The sequence below is a fragment of the Caretta caretta genome, chromosome 23 (assembly GCF_965140235.1).
Source record: "Caretta caretta isolate rCarCar2 chromosome 23, rCarCar1.hap1, whole genome shotgun sequence".
Taxonomy (NCBI): Eukaryota; Metazoa; Chordata; order Testudines; family Cheloniidae; genus Caretta; species Caretta caretta.
Window position 1 is genome coordinate 6829347 of NC_134228.1, and position 20841 is coordinate 6850187.

The window sequence follows — 20841 nt, forward strand, 5'->3', positions numbered from 1 at the left end:
CTTTGTATCAGTGACCGGCAGACGGACGCTATTTCCCCAAGCTTTGCGCCATCTGCCGACGTGATCACTGGTAATTTTATGTTTTCTTTCAGGGCTCTGATAAAAATGTTAAATAGCTTAGGGCCAAGAACAGGACCCCACTTGATACCCACCTGCTAAGTGACAATTCCCCATTTACAGTTACATTTTGAGGCCTGTCGGTTAGCCTGGGTTTAAGCCATTTAATGGTCCCCATGTTCATTTTATATTGTTCTAGTTTTTTAATCAAACTGCCAGATGCCTTACTGACATCTAAGGATATGACATCAACACTGTTACCTTTGTCAGTCAAACTTGTGATTTTGTTTTAAAAAAAGATATCAAATTAGCTTCACAGGATCCATGATCCATGTTGATTGGTATTAATTACACCACCCTCCTTTTATTCTTTATTAATAGGGTCCTGGATCAGCTGCTCCATTATCTTGCCTGGGATCAGTGTCAGGCTGACAAACCAATAACCACTCAGGTCATCTCACTTGCCCTTTTTAAATACTGGCAAGATTCACTTTCTTCCAGTCACCTGGAACTTCCCCAGTGCTCCAAGACATATTGAAAATCCACATTAATGGCCCAGCAGGCCCCTCAGCCAACTCTTCTTAAACTCTTGGATGATATCCAGACTTGCTGATGTAAAAATTTCTAACTTTAGTAAGTGCTATTTAAATTACTCATTGGCACAGGAAGCTGTCACCACATGGGTTAGATCACTTCAAATTGGGGAGGCTGGCACAGAAAAGGATAACCCTGGTCCAGACCAGGGAAGCTGGTATGGAAGTAGTTAACCTGGCTCGCTGGGGAGGCACTCTAGGAGTTAAATCCACTTGCTTACTCGGGGAGGCTGGCTGTGAAGGAGGTTGAGCCTGCTGGCGCTGGGAGTTTGGCACTGCAGGGGTTAACCTCGTTCGGGAAGGCTGTCAGTGAAGAGGTTAACACCACTCGCTGGGGGGGCTGACAGTGAAATGGTTAACCCCGCTTGTTGGGAGTCTGGTGCTGAAGGGGTTAATCACGTTTCCTCGCCATGCTTGTGCTGAAGGGGTTAAACCCGCTCACGGGGGGGGGGGCGCTGCAGGGGTTCACACTGCTCATCAGGGGCTGACGCTGCAGGAGTTAACCCAGTTTTTGGGGAGCTCGGCAACACGGGGAGTCCAGCAGTGAAGGGGTTAACCCGCTGGAGGGAGGCTGGCAGAGAAGAGGTTAGCCTGCTGGCGGGGGATCGGCAGTTCAAGGGTTAACCTGCTTGTGAGGCCAGTAGCGCAGGGGTTCACTCGCCGGCCTGGCGGGGGGGCCGGCAGTACAGGGGTTCACCCGCCGGGGGGGGGGGGGGGGAGCCGGCAGTACAGGGGTTCACCCGCCGGGGCGGGAAAGCCGGTAGCTCAGGGGTTCATCCGCCGGCGGGGGGGATCCGGCAGTACAGGGGTTCACCTGCCGGGGGGGGGGGGGAGTTGTCCGGCAGCGCAGGGGTTCACCTGCCGGCGGGGGGGGGAGGATCCGGCAGCACAGGGGTTAACCCGCCGGGGGGGGGATCCGGCAGTACAGGGGTTCACCCGCCGGGGGGGGGGAGCCGGCAGTACAGGGGTTCACCCGCCGGGGGGAGGGAGCCGGTAGCTCAGGGGTTCACCCGCCGGGGGGGGGGGGGAGTTGTCCGGCAGCGCAGGGGTTCACCTGCCGGCGGGGGGGGAGGATCCGGCAGCTCAGGGGTTAACCCGCCGGGGGGGGGGGATCCGGCAGTACAGGGGTTCACCCGCCGGGGGGGGGAGCCGGTAGCTCAGGGGTTCACCCGCCGGGGGGGGGGATCCGGGAGTACAGGGGTTCACCCGCCGGCGGGGGGGAGCCGGTAGCTCAGGGGTTCACCCGCCGGGGGGGGATCCGGGAGTACAGGGGTTCACCCGCCGGGGGGGGAGCCGGTAGCTCAGGGGTTCACCCGCCGGGGGGGGATCCGGGAGTACAGGGGTTCACCCGCCGGGGGGGGGAGCCGGTAGCTCAGGGGTTCACCCGCCGGGGGGGGGGAGAGCCGGTAGCTCAGGGGTTCACCCGCCGGGGGGGGGGGGTCCGGCAGCGCAGGGGTTAACCCGCCGGGGGGGGGAGCCGGTAGCTCAGGGGTTCACCCGCCGGGGGGGGGGGAGAGCCGGTAGCTCAGGGGTTCACCCGCCGGGGGGGGATCCGGCAGCACAGGGGTTCACCCGCCGGGGGGGGGTCCGGCAGCGCAGGGGTTCACCCTCCGGGGGGGGGTCCGGCAGCGCAGGGGTTAACCCGCCGGGGGGGGATCCGGCAGTACAGGGGTTCACCCGCCGGGGGGGGAGAGCCGGTAGCTCAGGGGTTCACCCGCCGGGGGGGGGTCCGGCAGCGCAGGGGTTCACCCTCCGGGGGGGGGGTCCGGCAGCGCAGGGGTTAACCCGCCGGCGGGGCCGGGCTGAGGCTGCGGCTCCTTCCCTGGGTCCTTCAGTCGCGCGGAGCCGGCGCCTCTGGACGCCGCCCGGACCCGGAGCTGCCCCAGGATTGACCCACGGAGGGCGAGGGGCTGGGCTGGCACGAGGGGCCCCATGGCACCAGGCGGAGACGGCCCAGCTGGGGGGTACGGACCCTGCCCCCTGCGCCCCACCCCCCGGTGACCCTCTGTCCTGGGAGTCCTGCACGGTGAGACCACGTCACGGGCTGATGGGGGCGCTGACATGTGGGGCTGAGGGTGCCCAGGAGGGGGATACGGGGGGGTGCTGACATGTGGGGCTGGGGGTGCCCGGGTGTGGGCATGGGGGGGAGAAAGGGGTGTCAAGACATTGGGTTCAGGGGAGATCAGAGCCCTGCACGGTGTGGGGATGGCCGGGGGGCAGGGAGTTGGGGAATTGTCCTGGGAGGGCAAAGTCCCCCCTGCCCTCCTCCCGCTCTTTGCCCCCCTCCTGCCCCCAGGAGATCCCCTCCCTCCAGGGTACCCCTGCTCCCCCTGCCCCTCAGGATACTCCCATGCTCTCACCTGCCCTTTCTTGCCCCCACCCATCAGTCCATCTCCCCTGGGGCAGGTGTCCTTCTTGGCTCCTGAATAGGGCAGAACCCGCCACTTTGGGAAGAGAGTTGGTGGGGCTGGGCCAGGTGTCCCCTCCTGGGCTCTGGGGGTTGCCCCATGGCTCAGTCCTCTGCCAATTTAACCCCTCCCAGAACCTGTCGGGCTAAAGGCTCGGAGCCAGGTTTGGGGCAGCATCGCCCCCTGCTGGTCAGGTGACCCCGATGCCTGGGTCACTTCTCCCCGGGAGTAAGGGGCACTGGCAGTGATAGGAGGAGCCTAGGGCTGGGGTAGCAGGGTCTGCAGGTCGGGAGTGAGGGGCACTGGCAGATGTGGGGAGCCCAGGGCTGGGGTAGCAGGGGCTGCGGGGCACTTGCAGTGGTGGGGTGGGAGCTGTCCTGCCCCATGTAGCTGATATGAGTTTGGGTGGAGCCATTCAGAAGAGCGGGAGGGGTTGGGAGGCAGCTGGCAGGTCGACTCGGGGTCTCACTGGGGGCGGTCACAGGGTGTAAGGCCGGGTGGGGAGGACCAGTGGCACCATCTGAGAGTGCTGCCCGCTGCAGGGTGAGTGCCCGGCGCTGGGCGGTAGCCAGCCACGCCCAGGATCCCACCCCCGCAGACATCCCCAGCGGGCTCTGGCCTGAGGGGCCGCAGGGAAATGAGGCCAGTTTTTGTGTTGAGCCCCAGACAGGGAACAACACTGGGTCCTGGCCCGTGTGCCATGACAAACGGCCAGCTCTGCCAGGGGCCTGGCACCGGAGTCCTGGTGTGTGGGGCCCGGAGTTCTCTGCAGCTCGCCCAGCGACGGTGGCCGAGCCACACTATAACGCCGGCCCTCAGAGCAGGCGTCCATGGCTGGGCTCCCTCCTGCACTGGCCTGCCCCCCAGCAGGTACTAGCGTGGAGCGAGGGGGGTCAGGTGTGGACAGGACAGGAGCTGGGGGACGTGGGTTTTAACTTGACTCAGCTCTGCAGGGGAGACAAGGGGCCGGGAGGGGCGCACAGGACAGGAACCAAGGAGGCACCGACAGCCCCTAGCACATGTGCCAGGCCCCAAGGGCAGCATAGCCCGTGGGCAGCGATGCTGGGGGAGGGCGTCACTCACCGCGCGAAGCAGCAGAGGAGCCCAGCACCCCCACACGGAGACCTGGGCTGGGGCTCCCAGCAAGCGGCCAAAGCCGGGTCGCCTTGGACACTGGAAATAAACAGTGAATTTGGGAGCCCTCCCCAGAGCTGGGCGCAGCCTGGGCAGGTGGTGCTGGACTGGTGACTGGGGTAAATTGGAGCTAGGGTGCTTTCACCTGGGGCCGAAGTTTCCCAATGGGTTGGGGGGGCTGGGGGCATTGCGGGGGCTGGGGGCCTGGCCCCAAATATGGGTGCAAAGTGAGTGAAAATGTGGCTGTTCCCGGGCTGCTCTTGGCTCACCCCGCAGCTGGGTTTGGCGTGCAGGGACCCTGGCCAGGTTTGGGGTGGGGGGGGTCCAGTTGAGGGGTGTTGGCCAGTGCTGCGGGCGGGATGGGCAAGTGCCATGTCTGTGTGGCAGGCCAGAGAGGAGACTTCGGAGCGGCAGCTGCAGGGGGTGCCCAGACTTGAGCCATTAATTCTCTGTGCTGCTGGCACACCAGGGGCCCCAGCCCTGCCCAAGTGCCTTTCCCACCGGGCACTGCCCAGACATGGCCAAGATGGGCCCTGCCTGGCGGGGGCTGGGAGTAGCCCAAACCTGGCTCCTCGGGATGCTGGGAAGGTAGGATGAGCTGTGACGGCTGTATCCAGCCCCTATGGAGGGGCGAAAGGATGAGGGCTGGCAGGACATGACCCCTCACTCTAGGCCCCTGGCCCCCAGAAGAGGGGCCCTGCCCTATTTCCCAGGCCACCTCTGCAGCCTGCAGGAATCCTGGTGCCAGACCCCACCCCTCCAGCCACACTCCCAGCACGTTCCCAGCAGGGAGGAGTGTCCGGGTCATTGGGGGAAATTGAGGCACCAAGCCGAGGGGCAAGGGCTGGCCCCAGCCCACAGAGCCAGGGACATGGCTGGGAACAGGACCCAGGAGGGACTCTGGCTGGGAGGGGACCCTGAGCTCAGGTCCCATTGCCAGGGTTCCCCTCCCTGCCAGCGCAGACCCCAGGACTTGTCTCCGCCGACGCTGGTGCCAGGGGGCAGTGACCCAGCACCTGGGGGGTTCGGGAGAAGCTAGCTGCCCCGAAAACCCACCTCAGGCTCTGACCCCCAGCCCCCGCAGGGAGCTCTGGTAGCCCCAAACCCCCCAGCCTCTGGGCTCTGACCCCCAGCCCCTTCAGGGAGCTCTGCCAGCCCCCCCCCCGACCTCAGGCTCTGACCCCCGGCCCTTGCAGGGAGCACTGCCAGCCCCACTGCCAGCCTCTGACCCCCAGCCCCTTCAGGGAGCTCTGCCAGTCCCTCCCTGCAGCCTCAGCCCCTGGGCTCTGACCTCCAGCCCCTTGCAGAAAGCTCCGCCAGTCCCTGGGCTCTGACCCCTAACCCTCCCCCATGCTGGGAGCTCTGCCAGCCCCCCCCCAAGACCCAGCTCCTGGGCACTGCCTGCCCGGTGGCTGTTCAGAGGCAGCATCCGTAGCCCCCACCTTTCCCCATAATCCCGCTGCCAGGGGCTGGTCAGAGCAGGGGTTGGTCGCCCAAGGGGCTGGGATGACATCTGGGCACAGGGCCTGGGCCATTGGGGTCTGTCGGGGGCCTGGCTGGTCTCGGCCCTTCATCCCCATTGTGGGGCATGGTCAGGGCTGACCCATGGGGGGAGGGGGCGTGTCCCCTCCCCTCCCCTCCCCCCGTGGCAGAACTGCCCACGGTGACGTCGCCTGAGACAAACTAATTTGCCGACTTGTTCCCCATAGCTCTGAACCGGCTGCCCGGAGCCAGCTGCCCCCTGGGGAATATTAACCCCTAGGGTGCCAGCCGCGGCTGAGCAGCCAGGCCTCGGAGCCCGGGCATTGGCAGCGCCCTGGGCGGGGGCTGGAATCCCCCCAAGGGGGCTGTCCTGTCCCCGGCCAGGGCCCTGCTGCCAGCCCCACGGCTCCCCCTCCCGGCGGGCAGGGGAGGGGCCAAGGCGCTCCTGGGGCACAGGGCCAGGTTGGCAGCAATGCACTCTTGGAAGCTATCCCACAATTCCCAGCTTCGCTCTCAACAGCACTGGGGTGCAGATGATTTCGCACAGGCCCCAGGGCATTGTGGCATAGCAGTGGGGTGCGGCACGGGCCCCAGGGCATTGTGGGGTGTGGCACGGGCCCCAGGGCATTGTGGGATAGCAGTGGGGAGCAGCACGGGCCCCAGGGCATTGTAGGGAGTGGCATGGGCCCCAGGGCATTGTGGAGTGTGGCACGGGCCCCAGGGCATTGTGGGATAGCTGTGGGGTGCAGCATGGGCCCCAAGGCATTGTGGGATAGCTGTGGAAGGACCACTAGAGCCATTCCTAGAACACCCCCGATGCCAGTCTCCCTGGTTTCCCCCCCCCCCCCCGCACACACCCGTGCCCCTGGCCGGCGGAGCTGGGGCAGGGCTAGGAGCCAAGTTTACAGTCTTGGGCTGCCCGTTGGGCTTGGACTGACACGCCGAGACTCTTGCGTGGTTTTTGCAGGGCAGCGGTTGGCCCATGGCAATGAGGCCCATCGTGTGGGTAGCACCCAGCCCTGCTGCCCTCTGCCTGGAGCAGAGCTGGGCGGGTCAGGTTGCGATGGCGGGGGGCTGTGTGTAGGGATTGAGGGGCACCCGTGTGGGGAGGGGTCACAGCAGGAGACTAGATAGTTTGGCACAATTGGAGTTGATCTGCCCACCCCCATCTCTTGCCTCCCAGCTTCCGGAAAGTGATTCCTGAGAGTCCCCTGCGATGGCCTCATGCAGGGACTGGGGTAGCTGGGGGCTCCCCACAAGCCAACTCCTGCCCCACTCCCCACAGCACCCCCTGCTGGCAGAGGCCAGGCCTGGCATAGCCGCGAGCTCCCCTGCCCAGACTCCAAGGACAGGCTGGTGCGGCTCTGTCCTGGTGCGTGGCCGCCGGGGCCCAGCTGGGCTGCAGCGCGAGACCCTGGCACATCCGGCCGCGCAGACGGGCAAGCAGGTTATAAATAGCCCCGCACTGGGGTAATCGAATTGGGCTGAGAGCACAGGCTGCCGCAAGTGCACCAGCTGGGGGGCTGGTCCCGGCTGGGCCAGCCTGGGGGGGACGCTTTAACCCCTTCACGCCTGGGACTGCTTGCATGCTCAGAGGAGAGGGGGGTGGGACCCCAGTCCTCACCGCCAGAGGGCAGGAGGGGGACTCAGGTGCTGGGGATACCAGCAGAGGCCCAGTTCATGCCGGTGGGGTGTGTGTGTGACAGGGTGGGTCTGGCTGGCTGGGGTTGGCTGGGGGGTTAGGTCGGGGGTAGCTGTGGGGGGGATGAGGGGGCTGGGGAGGGGAGTCGCTGTGTGGTATATGGGGGGCTGGGGAAGGGGTGGCCGTGGGGGGGATATGGGGCTGGGGAGGGGGCTGAGAGGGTGAGTTGGCATGGGGAGGAGGTGGCTGTCCAGGGAATGAGGGGCTGTGGAGTGGGCTGGGAAGGTGGGCTGGCATGAGGAGGGGATGGTGTGGGGGGCAATCAGGGGGCTGGGGAGGGAGCGTCTCACCCTCAGGTCCATCTGCGTGGGCAGCAGGTGGGCAGCGGGGCCTGGGCTGGGCTAATGTCATTGCAGCTGGTAATGGGCAGACAGAGGAGCCCTGAGCGGGGGAGGGAAAGGGGGGCTGGGGCTGGACACGCTGCCTCCCTCTGGGCCCCCACCCTCAGGGTGCTGAAACCTACCGGGGATGGCCTTGGGGGCCCACTGGGCGGGGCTGGTGGGGGGCTGAGGACAGGAGCCCCCTACCCTGGGGTGATGCCCCCCAGGATCTCATCCACTGTCTCTCTCTCTCTGTGTCAGGCAGCGTCCCTCGTCCTCGCACCATCCCGCCTCCCTTGGGACCTTGTGGCCCCACTGACAGGCCAGTCGGCAGGACCCTCCGGGTGAGCCCACGGGGCAGGGGCCCCCCCTTCCTTCCCCACACACTTCGGGCTCCGGGACGCTGCGCTCGGGGCAGGGTAATGTCAGCTCTGCTCAATGGTACTGGCAGAAATACAAGTGGGGCTGCGGGTCGGGAGTGAGGGGTGCTGGCTGGGTTGGGGGGAGCCCAGGGCTGGGCCAGCCGGGGGCTGTGGGTCGGGAGTGAGGGGCGCTGGCAGAGGTAGGGAGGGGGTCAGGGCTGGGTTAGCAGGGGGCTGCGGGTCGGGAGTGAGGGGCGCTGGCTGGGTTGGGGGGAGCCCAGGGCTGGGCCAGCTGGGCGCTGTGGGTCGGGAGTGAGGGGCGCTGGCAGAGGTAGGGAGGGGGTCAGGGCTGGGTTAGCAGGGGGCTGCGGGTCGGGAGTGAGGGGTGCTGGCTGGTTTGGGAGGTGCCCAGGGCTGGGCCAGCCGGGGGCTGTGGGTTGGGAGTGAGGGGTGCTGGCTGGGTTGTGGGGAGCCCAGGGCTGGGTTAGCAGGGGGCTGTGGGTCGGGAGTGAGGGGCATCATACAGTCGCACTGGCCCAGCCACAGCTCCCGGCTGAGCTGTCGTGCCCCTGGTTTCATCCGAAGGAAAGGGCCCCCTGGAAGCTGTGGGGCAGGTCCCTGGGCCCGCTCCCGGGCATGGCACCGGGCCCTCTCTGGCCATGCCAATGCGCTGCCCGCTGGATCTCATGAAATGGTGGGGAGACGGGGCCCAACGTGCCACGTGATGGGGAGGGGTCCACAGTGACCAGGATATGGCCCCAGGCGTCGGGTGGGCCCAGCCCCCCTTCCCCAGCCCCGCGCCGCTAGCCAGCTGGTTACACAGTAACGAGGCTCTGCCGGCATCACTAACACACCACAGCTCCGGCCTCACCCGGCTCACACAGCGCTGCTCGGCCCCGCCAGGCTCCAGCTCGGGGAGGGGAGCGGGGCTTATTGGGTATTGCTGGGGGCTGGGACTCCTGGGTTCTATCCCCAGCTCTGAGAGGGGAGTGGGGTCTAGTGGTCAGAGCAGGGGGCTGGGAGCCAGGACTTTTCGGTTCTACGCCCAGTTCTGAGACGAGAGTGGGGTGTAGTGGGGATTGCTCGGGCCTGGGAGCCAGGACTCCTGGGTTCCATTCCAATGGCTCCGAACGACTCCCTATAGACTTTGGTTACGTCCCTTCCGCTCTCTGTGTTCCAGGCCACTTGGCCTGTGGGGCTGGACTGGGCAGAGTCCATCCAGCCAAGTCTCTGGAGGGACGAATTCCTGGGCTCCTGCTGGTGGGGCAGGCCTGGGTTAGCGCTTTCGCTGGAGCAATGGGGCAGGCAGTCCCCAGCTGGAGAGCAGGCCTGGGGGGCAGAGTGGGGGCCGCAAGTTCTGGCTCGTCCTGGGAGCCCAGAGGCTTCCATCCTCAAGCAGCTTCCTGGCTAGCCCAGCCCAGAGCCGCCAGCTCCCTGCTTCCTCTGGGTGACCTGAGAAGGGGCAGAGCCAGCCAGGGCACCCCTCAATGCTCCCCAGCGCTCAGCCACCTCCCTTCTACCATCAGTTGTGTGGGAGGGGAGGAGGGGAGGTGTCCGGCTGCTGAGGGGCAGGGAGTATCAGGCAGCAGGGAGGTGAAGGGGGGTCGGGAGCGTCAGGCGGCCGGGTGTGTGTGTGTCGGGGGGGGGGGTTGGCAATGGGGAGTGGGGTGAGAGTCAGGCAGCCAGGGGTGTGTGTGGGGGTGTTGGGCAGTGGGGTGGGGTGAGAGTCAGGCAGCCGGGGGAGTGGGGGCGTGTTGGACACTGGCGGGTGGGGAGTGTCGGGCAGCCAGGGGAGTGGGGGGATGTTGGGTACTGGGGGGTGGGGAGTGTCAGGCAGCTGGGGAAGTGGGAGGGTGTTGGACACTGGCGCGTGAGGAGTGTCGGGCAGCCGGGGGAGTGGGGGGGTGTTGGACACTGGCGCGTGAGGAGTGTCGGGCAGCCGGGGGAGTGGGGGGGTGTTGGACACTGGCGGGTGAGGAGTGTCGGGCAGCCGGGGGAGTGGGGGGGTGTTGGACCCTGGCGGGTGAGGAGTGTTGGGCAGCCGGGGGAGTGGGGGGGTGTTGGACACTGGCGTGGTGGGGGGTGTCAGGCAGCCGGGGGAGTGGGGGGGTGTTGGACCCTGGCGGGTGAGGAGTGTTGGGCAGCCGGTGGAGTGGGGGGGTGTTGGACACTGGCGTGGTGGGGGGTGTCAGGCAGCTGGGGGAGTGGGGTTGGGCAGTGGGGTGGCAGGATGGGTCTGACTGGGAAGGAAGTGGACAAGTGGCCAGTTTCCTCCCAACCCTGGAAAGTCCCAAAATGTCCAAGGAAGGCGGCGGTCGGGGGTGGGGGGAGAACCAGAATTCTGGAGCAGCAGCTCAGTTACCCCCTCCTCTGCAGGGCTGGGGGCTGGATAAGGGTGCGGCCAGACCAGAGCCTCTAGCCCTGCAGTTCCCCGTCCTACAGCCTCCACTGGCCAAGCCCTGCATCCCACAGCTTCCCACCCCACTGGCCAGGCCTAAGCCGGGTCGCTGGGGACAGGGGCAGAAGGTACATGTCAGCCCCTAGCTCAACCCAAGGGCACCCCCTGCCTTCGCCCCAGGTGTCCCTGGCAATGTTCCCAGGGAGTTTCCCACCCAGCAGGGTCCCTCTTCGTCCCACAGGGGTGCCCCCAATGCCCAGGTGGGGGCATCAGGACCCAGGCGTCCTAGCCCCAAGATGCGGTCCCTCCTCAGAAATGGGTCAGGGCTCCCCATCTCCTCCAGTCAGCCCAGAGCCAAACCATGGGCCTCACTGGCCCCATGGCCAATCCACCCCTCGGGAGCTGTCTGCCTGGGGCAGGCCAAGTGCACTGTGGGCCATTCCCTCCTCCCCTTGTGTGGGGGCGGGCCAGGTGCATTGTGGGCCATTCCCTCATGCGGCGGGGGGGGAGGCCAGGTGCATTATAAAATATTCCCTCCTCCCTTCATGTGGCGGTAAGCCAGGTGCATCGTGGGATATTCCCTTGTCCCCTCGTGAGGGGGCAGGCCAGGTGCACTGTGGGTGGTTTCCTCGTGCCCAGGGACGCCAGGTGCTTTGTGGGATATCCCCTTCATTGCTCTTGTGCCCAGGGCCCCCAGCCCTCCCGAGGAGGCCTCCGTATCTGGATATCCGCGTTCTATCCCCCAAACCCTGTTTACAACCCTTGTTAGTGGCTTTGGGGCTGCAGCCCCTTGGGGGGTCTGGCCATGAGATGGGGGGATTGTTACTGCTAACAGCCCAGCTGGCACCAGGGCCTGAGCCCAGGGATGGAGCCCGGAGGGCACCTGCTCCGGCCAATGGGTGAGGGGTGAAGCATTTTCCTTTGTTTCAGTAAAAATTCGGTGTTTTTATTGGGATCTGACCAGCAGCTTCTCTGAGGCCCAATCAACAGGTCCTTTTAGAGACCCCCCAACCCACTGGGTGCCCCTCTCCTCCCTGAGCTGGGACTAGAACCCAGGAGTCCTGACTCCCAGACCCCCCAGCTCTAACCACTCACTTTAACCCCCCAGCTTGCTTTATGAGTTTGGGAGCCACGACTCCTGGTTTCTAACCCAGCTCTGTCACTCACTCATTTGATGCGGATCCCTTCCTGCCAATCAGTGCCTCAGTTTCCCCATCTGTGATATATGGAGAAGGACGCTGCCCCCCTGCCTGAATTTGGGTACTCTAAGAACCCCCCCTGGAGGAGGCCAGCCTGGCCAAGATCCCAGCCTGCCCTACCGCAAGGCCCCAAACAATGGGAGCAAAGGACCCACAGCCCAGCCCCACAGCCAGTAACCGGGATCAAAGGTACAGGGTGTGCGGGGATGGCGCTATCTAATCGGGCATGAATTGCGATGCAAATAAAGCACCCATTGCCAGGGAACTGGGTCTGGCCTTGGTTGGCAATAAGAGGGCTGGGACTGGGGGCAGGGACAGATGGAGCCACCCCCTCACCTCACCCTGGTGCTGCTGACCCCTGATCCCCACCAGTCTTTACCCTCCGGTCACTCCATGCTATGAGGAGGGGAATTTCCCCTTCCCAGCCAAGCCAGGTCCATTGGCTTGTGCCCCCCCACCCTCAGTGCAGATGCTCTCAGACATGAGCTCTCTGTCCTTAGCCCCAGCCAAAGGAGCCAGGTCATGCCACTAATTTTTATTCTATCAACCCTGGGTGGGGATAGAACCTGGCACCGAGGAGCTGCCAGATGGCAGCAGTAGTGGGCTGTTACCCACCCCAGGGAGCGGCCCGGGGCTGCCGGGCCCTTGGAGATGAGCCAGGACAGAACCATCAGGGCTGTTGTTGGGATGGGGGCATGGCGAGGGGCTCTGGCGGGATTGGGCCCCGCTGGGGGTGTGTGGGGCTCTGGCGGGATCAGGACCCGTTGGGGGGGATCCGGGGCTCTAGCAGGATTGGGCCCCATTGGGGGGGCTCTGGTGGGATCAGGCCCCGCTGGGGGGGTACGAGGTTCTGGCGGGATCAGGCCCTGTTGGGGGGGATGGGGGGGCTCTGGCAGGATCGGGCCCCTTGGGAGGGCTCTGGTGGGATCGGGCCCCTCTGGAGGGGGTACTAGGCTCTGGCAGGATCGGGCCATGTTGGGGGGGGCTCTGGCGGGATCGGGCCCTGCTGGGGGGGCTCTGGTGGGATCGGGCCCTGCTGGGGGGGGTGCGAGGCTCTTGCAGGATTAGGCCCCATTGGGGTTGCGGGGCTCTGGTGGGATCAGCCCCCATTGCAGTGGGTGTGAGGCTCTGGTGGATCAGGCCTCTCTGGGGCGGGTACTAGGCTCTGGCAGGATTGGGCCCCGTTGGGGGGGCTCTGGCAGGATCGGGCCTTATGGGGAGGATGTAGGGCTCTGGTGGGATCGGGCCCCGCTGGGGGGGGGTGCAAGGCTCTGGTGGGATCAGGTCCCTCGGGGGGGGGTACGAGGCTCTGGCAGGATTGGGCCATGTTGCGGGGGGCTCCGGCGGGATCGGGCCCCATGGGGAGGATGCAGGGCTCTGGCAGGATAGGGCCCCGTTGGGGGAGCTCCAATGGGATTGGGCCTGGCGCTGGTGCTCTGGGGCCAGGGGGTCCCGTTGGGGCTGCGCTGGGCCCTGGAATCTCGTCTCACAGGGCCGCTGGCTCGCTTGCCTTTGCCCTTTGGCGCCCGGCAGGGGCGTTCCGGGCCGGCCGGGGGGATTAGTGGATTAGGGGCCTGGAAAGGTTGCGCTCACCTGCCCGTGGCTGCCGGCCCAGCCAGCGCCATTGGGCCCCTTGCGCTTGGCCTCAGCCAGCCCCGCCCTCCTGGCCCCCAGCCATCACCCCCCAGCCTCCTGGACCCCGGCCACCAGCCTCCTGGCCCCCAGCCCCTGCCCCCAGCCATCACCCTCCAGCCTCTTGGCCCCAGCCCCTGCCCCCAGCCATCACCCTCCAGCCGGCCCCCACCCTGCCTGGCCCCCTGGCTCCCAGCCTCCACCCACCATTCCCCAGCCCCCTCCCCGCTCCACTTCCAGCCAGCTCCGGCCCCAGCCTCCTGGCCCTCATCAACACCCCTCATTCTCCAGCCATCACCCCCCAACTCTCTGGCCCAGTCCCCAGCCTGAAGCCCCACCCCCTCTCAGCTCCCATCTATTGCCCCTCCTGACTCCTGGTCTCCAGCCTCCTCCGCCAGCTTCCAGCCATTGCCCCTCCCAGCTCAGCCCCTGGCCCCACCCTCGGGTGAAATTCACTTCCCCTACATTAACTCCTTCTCCTGCCTTGATTCTGAACAGGCCGGAGCCTCCCAGCAGAGCTCTTTGCAGCCTTAACTCTGCCCTGGGCACCATCCCCAGCCGACCTTAACTTTGCCCGTCTCACTCCACCCTTACTTCTGCCCCTTTGCCCCCCTGGTTCCACCCTTAACTCTGCCCCCTGGCAGCTGGCACCTTCCCCAACTGACCTTATCTGCCCCTTCTCCCTGCTCCATCCCACCCTTAACTCTGCCCCCTTCACTCCCCTCCCTGTCACCCCTTGACTCTGCCCCTTCACACCCCCCCACCCTTGACTCTGCCCCGGCACTGTCCTGTCAGTCGGACGCGCTGTGGTGAAATGGCTCCTGGTTTCTGGCTGGTGCTGGTGCTGCTCCCTCGCGGGGTGCCCCCACCCAAGGCGCAGTCAGGTGCCAGCGGAGGGGGATCTGGACCAGGGTGGGCATGTTGGGGTGCCCGGGGGGTGCCAGGGCCCTGGGGAGGCAGGAAGCCGTCGGGAGGGCAGCCCCACACTGCGCCCAGCTAATCCGTGCTAAAGATGCTCGTGCCCATGGCCAGTGGTTCCGGTTTTCCTCCAGCAGCCACACAAGCTGCACCTGATCAGTCCCGGTGGCTTCCCCCCCCCCTCCCCACAGTAAGGGGGAGCTGTGGGCAGGGAGAGCCCGGCTGGGGGGAGGACGCTGGCTGGTGGAGGGGGAGGGAAGCTGGGGATGCTGATGTTACTGGGTGAGAGGTGGTGCTGGCTTGGGGGTGGAACTGGCAGGGGCGGGGGGGACTGAAGCTGGGGGTCTGTCTGGAAGGTGGCTTCGGGGGGAGGAGGAGCTGGTGGGACACGGGGATTGGCAGGGGTGAGGGGTTCTGGTGAGGGACAGGGGGCTGGCTGGGGGGTTTCGTGGGGCAGGGGGGAATCTAGCTGTGGATTTAGGGAGATCTGGCAGGGGCAGAGGGGGGTTGGCTGGAGGCAAACTATGGGGTGGGGGGATCAGGCTAGTGGGGGCAGGGGCATCTGGCTGAGGATTTGGGAGGTCTGGTGCAGGGCAGGGGGTCTGGCTGTAGGGTTGAGGGGGTATGGCAGGGTCAGAGAGGGTGCTGGCTGGGGGGCAGAGGCAGCTGGCTGAGGGTTTAGGGGGGTCTGGGAGGGGGTCTGGCTGGGGGGCAGGGGGAGGTTGGCTGGCGGGTGAGGGTCTGGCTCGGATCCCCGGCCCCAGCCACGCTCCGGGATTCTGTGCAGTGATCAGGTCATTAGTTGCCAGGCCACTGAGGAGAAAGGAGGAGTGGGGAGGCGCCAAAGCCGGGGGGGCAGACGTTTGCGTCATGCCCAGCCCCTGCCCTGCCCCTCTGTTTGGCCCCGGCGTGGACTTGCCATCACCTGCCCCAGTGCCCCTTCCCTGCCTCAGTTTCCCCTCCCTGGCTCACAGGACGCCCCCAGCCCCGAGAGCGACTGGCCTCCGGCCTGGCCCCGGCCACAGCTGGGACACGGGACAGGCCCAGACCCGCTAGTGCCATGTGGCAGCAGCCCGGCTTGTGGGCCCGGCGAGCGGGTGCCATGCTGGGGCTGCTGCGCCATCCAGCCTGCCCTGCGGGGGTGCGCTCCCAGCACAGCCAGGGGGCTGGCGGCTGGCCGGCCTCCCACCCTGGCAGCCGGGTCACGCTGACCCATGGGACCGTCCTGCCACACTCGCTCCCAGGCTGTGTGTGAATGGGCCGTGGGCCAAGGGGGCCGGTTGCAGCCTGAGCCCTGGACGTCGCTGCATTCCTGCTTGTGTAAATAAACCCGGGAGGGCTCCACCGCAGATATGCTTCCGAATGGAGAGTGGCTCTGAGGCTGGGGCCCTGCAGTGCTAGGCAAGGCTCGGCTTTGTTATTGTAGGGTCTTCCACGAGCGCTGGGCTCCATGCTGCTCTGTTATTGTAGGGTCTCTCAGGAGCGCTGGGCTCCACGCTGGTCTGTTATTGTCGGGTCTCTCGGAAGCACTGATCGGTTATGGTCGGGTGTCCCACGAGTGCTGGGCTCTGCTATGGTTTGTTATTGTAGGGTCTTTCAGGAGTGCTGGGCTCCATGCTGCTCTGTTATTGTAGGGTCTCTCAGGAGTGCTGGGCTCCACGCTGGTCTGTTATTGTCGGGTCTCTCGGAAGCACTGGTGTCATGGATCCACAGGGTCGGGGCTATGGCCCAGCTTTGGAACAGTCTCTGGGAAGCCCCATCAATGCACCAGAGCCCCTGGGGGTCTGACTCTTCCTCCGGGTCAGGCCCCATGGCTTCATGGCCTCTCTAGGCTGGACCCCTGGGCCGCCAACCCCCTGCTTCCCTTTGTGAGCTCCGCTCAGCAAGACCCACTGAGTCAGGCCCTGGGGGAGACTCGTACAGACTTGGGGAGCAACGGGCCAGCCCAGAACCCTGGCCCTTTGCCCACCCCGGCCCAATTCAGGTGTGTGCCCCCGGCTGCTTCCTGCAGCCCACACTTCACCCCTCCCCGCCCCAGTCCAGTGTCCCCCAGCTGGGCAAACCCTGCCAGCATCCCACCAAGAGGGGCCAGCCCTGGTGGTCAGTTGCAAGGTGTCAAAGTCCCAGTGACTGGGTTTGCCATTGTCTTCATGGATTCTCCACTGACATGGGGATTAAGGTCCATGTAGTCCCAGCCAGCTGGGTGCCGCTCAGACCTGGGTTTTAGCCTGCCCAGGGAGCCAACAGACCTCCACACCCTCCCCACTCCCCCGACTAGGTAACAATGCAGCTATAGGGAAACTGAGGCACACAGAGGCTTCATAAAATATTACAAAATTCCCACTTCATCACAGCTGGGCTCTGTGCTGGTCTGTTATTGTAGGGTCTCTCGGGAGCACCAAGCTCCCTATCGATCTGTTATTGTAGTCTCTCTCAGGAGCACTGGGCTCTGCAAAGATCTATTATTATAGGGTCTCTCAGGAATGCTGGACATGGTGCTGGTTTGTTATTGTAGGGTCTTAAATGTCTGCCTGTGGGATAGCCATACCAGTGCAGTGCAGGGGACAACCCTGGGGGTTGGCTGTGGGATGGGGGTAGGTGATCTGCTCAGAGACTCCCAGGTAGATCTAGGGGGGTGGGGGGTGGGCAGGCAGTGACTAGTGCAAGGCACATGCCAATTACCAGGCAGAATCACGCGTGACCTGGGAACCCCCAGCCTGGGGGGTCAGGGCTGCCAGAGTGGGGGTGAGGCATTTCCCAGAGCGGGGCAGGGTGACCTCTCCCATGCACAGGAGGGCTGGTAGGGGTGGGGACCCTAGGGCATGGGGCACAATGCAGCCTGACCCTCACTCCCTGGTCAGGATCTGGAACCTGCTGGGGATGGCTAGTCAGGGAGCTATCGGGGGTCACTGACAGGGGGTGGGGAGCTGGAGTAAGGCCCTGTGAGGGGAGGATGTGGGCAGCTGGTGATTGTTAGGGGATCATGTGTGGGGGGTGGTGGCTGGGGGCAGGGGGCCTGGGGGGGCCAGGAAGCTGGCTGGGGGGGTCATGTGGGGGGCTGCAGACAGGATCCCCTGGGGGGCTTGGCAGGGGGTGTTGAGTGAGGAGCCATGGGGAGCTGGCTGGGGCTATGTGGGGCTGCACGTGCCCTGGTTGGTACTCCCCCTAACTCTCTCTCCTCCTTTCCCAGGAGCTGTGTCCCAGGCTCCCCACCCGTGGGGCAGGCAGCTCCTCTGACCCCCTGGATCATCCCTGCCAGCTAGACCTCCCACGAGCACCCAGGGCTGCTTCTCTGAGGAGGGCGGATGGGGTTGGGGTGAGGGGGCCCCACAGCAGGGCCCAGCCTGGGGCTATGGAGACCTTGCCCCAGTGCCGCCCCTGCAGGACAATCCGCTTGGTCCTGTGGGAATTGCAGCCCCTGCTCTGAGCGGAGCCCCCCCACGCCTGCAGGACTCTCCATGCCGGGGACCCGCTGGCACTGAGAATGTGCAACACCACCCTGGTGAGCTGCAACGTGGATTCCAAGATCGACCACCTCTTCCCCCCCACGCTGTACATCATGGTCATCACCATGGGGCTGCCCACCAACTGCATGGCCCTGTGGGCCGCCTACCTGCAGGTCCGGCAGCACAATGAGCTGGGCATCTACCTGCTCAACCTGTCTGTGGCCGACCTGCTCTACATCGCCACCCTGCCCCTGTGGATCGACTACTTCCTGCACTATGACAACTGGATCCACGGGCAGGAGTCCTGCAAGCTCTTCGGCTTCGTCTTCTACACCAACATCTACATCAGCATCGCCTTCCTGTGCTGCATCTCCGTGGACCGCTACCTGGCCGTGGCCCACCCGCTGCGCTTCGCCAAGGTGCGCCGGGTCAAGACAGCCGTGGCGGTGAGTGCCGTGGTCTGGGCCATCGAGATCGGGGCCAACTCGGCCCCGCTCTTCCACAACGAGCTCTTCCACGACCGCTACAACCACACCTTCTGCTTCGAGAAGTACCCCATGGAGGAGTGGGTGGCCTGGATGAACCTCTACCGGGTCTTCATCGGCTTCCTCTTCCCCTGGGTGCTCATGCTCTTCTCCTACCAGGGCATCCTGCGGGCCGTGCGTGGCAATGTCTCCACCGAGCAGCAGGAGAAAGCCAAGATCAAGCGGCTGGCCCTCAGCCTCATCGCCATCCTCCTGTTCTGCTTCGCCCCCTACCATGTCATCCTGCTCTCCCGCAGTGCCGTCTACCTCAGCAAGCCCTGCGATTGCAGCTTCGAGGAGAAGGTCTTCGTGGCCTACCACAGCTCGCTGGCCTTCACCAGCCTCAACTGCGTGGCCGACCCCATCCTGTACTGCTTCGTCAACGAGGGGGCCCGCAGCGACGTGGCCAAGGCCCTGTCCACCCTGCTGCGCTTCCTCACCAGCTCCAAGCCCCAGGAGATGGCCACTGCCTCGCTCACCCTGGACACCCCGCTCTCCTCCAAGAAAAGCAGCTTCTGCCGGCTCCCCACGCTCCCCCAGCCCCCACCCCCGCCCCCCCTGGGCCCACCCGACGAGGAGCTGCAGATGAAGATCTTGACTTTCAACCCCTGAGCGCTCCCCAGTCAGCACCACGGCCCTGGATGCAAACGAGATGTAAATACAGTATTGTTCTTAATGATAATAATGCAGGGGCCCAGTGCAATACGGCCATGCCCAGTGAGGCCCCGGGGGGACGGCGCGGGAGGGGGCTGCTTGGCCTGATGGGGGCTCTGCCAAGACTGCCGGACACCTGGGTGCTGCAGGCACGTGAGAAAGGGGGAATGGCTGAAATACAGCTAGGTCCTGGGCAGGCTAGAGGAGTGTCAGGGTAGACAGACGGACAGTCAGAGAGGTGGGGGGGGGGGGGGGAGAGGGGAGGATGGAGGGATGATACAAACGGATGTTTGGCGATGGATGACTGTATGGGGATAGACAGATTGTCAGAGGTGTGTGTATAGGGATGGATGATGATGGGTGTGTATGGCAATGGATGAAGGGGTGGGGGGGCTGGAGGCATGGATGGGGGGGGCTGGAGCAATGGATGGAGGGGTATATATAAGGCTGGGTTGACCCAGAGGCTGTGAAGAACGATGGGTGGACAGAGCCACTGGATAGATGGAGGGTGTGACTGGGGCTGGATGGATGGATGGAGCGTGTGACTGGGGCTGGATTGTGTCACTAGGATGGGGAGGGCTGGAGGGTGTGAATGGGGCTGGATGGCTGGAGGGTGTGACTGGGGATTGATGGATGGAGGGTGTGACTGGGGCTGGATGGAGAGTGTGACTGGGGATGGATGGCGTCACTGGGATGGGGATGGATGGAGGGTGTGAATGGGGATGGATAGTGTGACGGGATTGATGGATGGAGGGTGTGACTGGGGATGGGGCGGGATGGAGGGTGTGACTGGGGCTGGATGGAGAATGTGACGGGATGGGGAGGTTGGAGGGTGTGACGGGATGGGGCGGGATGGATGGTGTCACTGCAGCTGGAGAGGTTGGAGGGTGTGAGTGGGGATGGATGGAGGGATGGATGGATGGAGGGTGTGAGTGGGATTGGATGGAGAGTGTGACAGGATGGGGAGGTTAGAGGATGTGACTGGGGAGGGTGGGATGGGGATGTGTGGGATGATACAAACGGATGGAGGGTGTGAGTGGGGATGGAGGGATGGGGTGTGTGACTGGGGACGGATGGAGGGTGTGACTGGAGAGGGGTGGATGAATGGAGGGTCTGAGTGGGGATGGAGGGATGGAGTGTGTGACTGGGGATTGAGAGGAGCCATCCCGCCATATTTCAGGGCGAAGCTCCTGGCCCCTTTCCATTAATAATCCCAGACTCAGCCCCACCCCTGTCCCCGTGCCCAGGCTGGTATGGGATGGGGCACTGCAGAGCAGAAGCATCTGGGCAGTGCCCGGCTCTGCTGTGGCTTTTCCTAGTGCCCCTGCATGGCTGCATCCCACCCAGAGCCGATTTCTCCTACCCCTGCTCTGGAGGCGGGGGCTGCCCGCCCTACTGGTACAGGCAGTGCCCCCTGTGGCCAGCCAGGTGAGGGCGCTGCTGTGCAGCAGGACAAGCTCCCAAACACGCACCCCAGGGAAACTGCCGAGGGCACCACGCAGAGCCCAGCGATGCACGGACCGGGGCTGCTGATCAGCCTAGAGACTACCCTGGCATGGCAGACGTCCTCAGCTACAGGAACTGGGCCCTGCTTCCCTGCTGCCAAGGGGGCTCTTTGGGGACGGATGAGTCCCCCTGGTGTGGCTGGTCTACAGAAGAAAAGAGCCTACTACTGCAGCCGGCTGAAGGTGCGCCTAGGTGGCAGGCCGTGCGTTAGCGGGGAGCCCTGTCCGCAGCGTGGATAGCAGAGGGTGCCCATCCGTGTCGATGGGGCTGTCTCGTGCCAGGCAATGCTGCTGACCTGATGGTTAATTAGGGTTATTTATTTCCTGGGGGGAGGCTGGAGGGGCCCCTCTGAAGGATAGGGGGGCTCCGTGGGGGGATCAGGGTCCAGACGTGCCAGGCACTGTACATTTCTGGAGCAAATAGTCCCTGCCCCAAAGGGAGCAATTTTGCTGCTAGATCTGGCCATGCCAGGGGGCAGGCAGCGCTGGCCGGTGTGTGGAAGGATG

General features: G+C 65.0%; 1 protein-coding gene across 6 annotated transcripts; it reads left to right on the forward strand.

The window, feature by feature from the left end:
* The first annotated feature begins 459 nt into the window (after positions 1–459).
* GPR4 (G protein-coupled receptor 4) lies at positions 460–18860 on the forward strand. 6 transcript variants are annotated; one of them, XM_075122513.1, is made up of 3 exons: positions 460–690; positions 7958–8115; positions 17396–18860. In XM_075122513.1, the coding sequence occupies exon 3, from the start codon at positions 17690–17692 to the stop codon at positions 18785–18787; it is 1098 nt and encodes a 365-aa protein (XP_074978614.1). In that variant the 5' UTR covers positions 460–690; positions 7958–8115; positions 17396–17689; the 3' UTR covers positions 18788–18860. The 6 variants fall into 6 exon arrangements, with proteins under 6 accessions (XP_074978614.1, XP_048690336.1, XP_048690334.1 ...); XM_048834377.2 differs by lacking the exon at positions 460–690 and adding an exon at positions 2482–2676 and having other exon boundaries at positions 7958–8137; XM_048834375.2 differs by lacking the exon at positions 460–690 and adding an exon at positions 2482–2676.
* Positions 18861–20841: the final 1981 nt, after the last annotated feature.

What these genes read in the sequence shown, in the direction of transcription:
- GPR4 (XM_075122513.1), top strand. Translation starts at nt 17,690, where the DNA reads ATGTGCAACACCACCCTGGTGAGCTGCAACGTGGATTCCAAGATCGAC.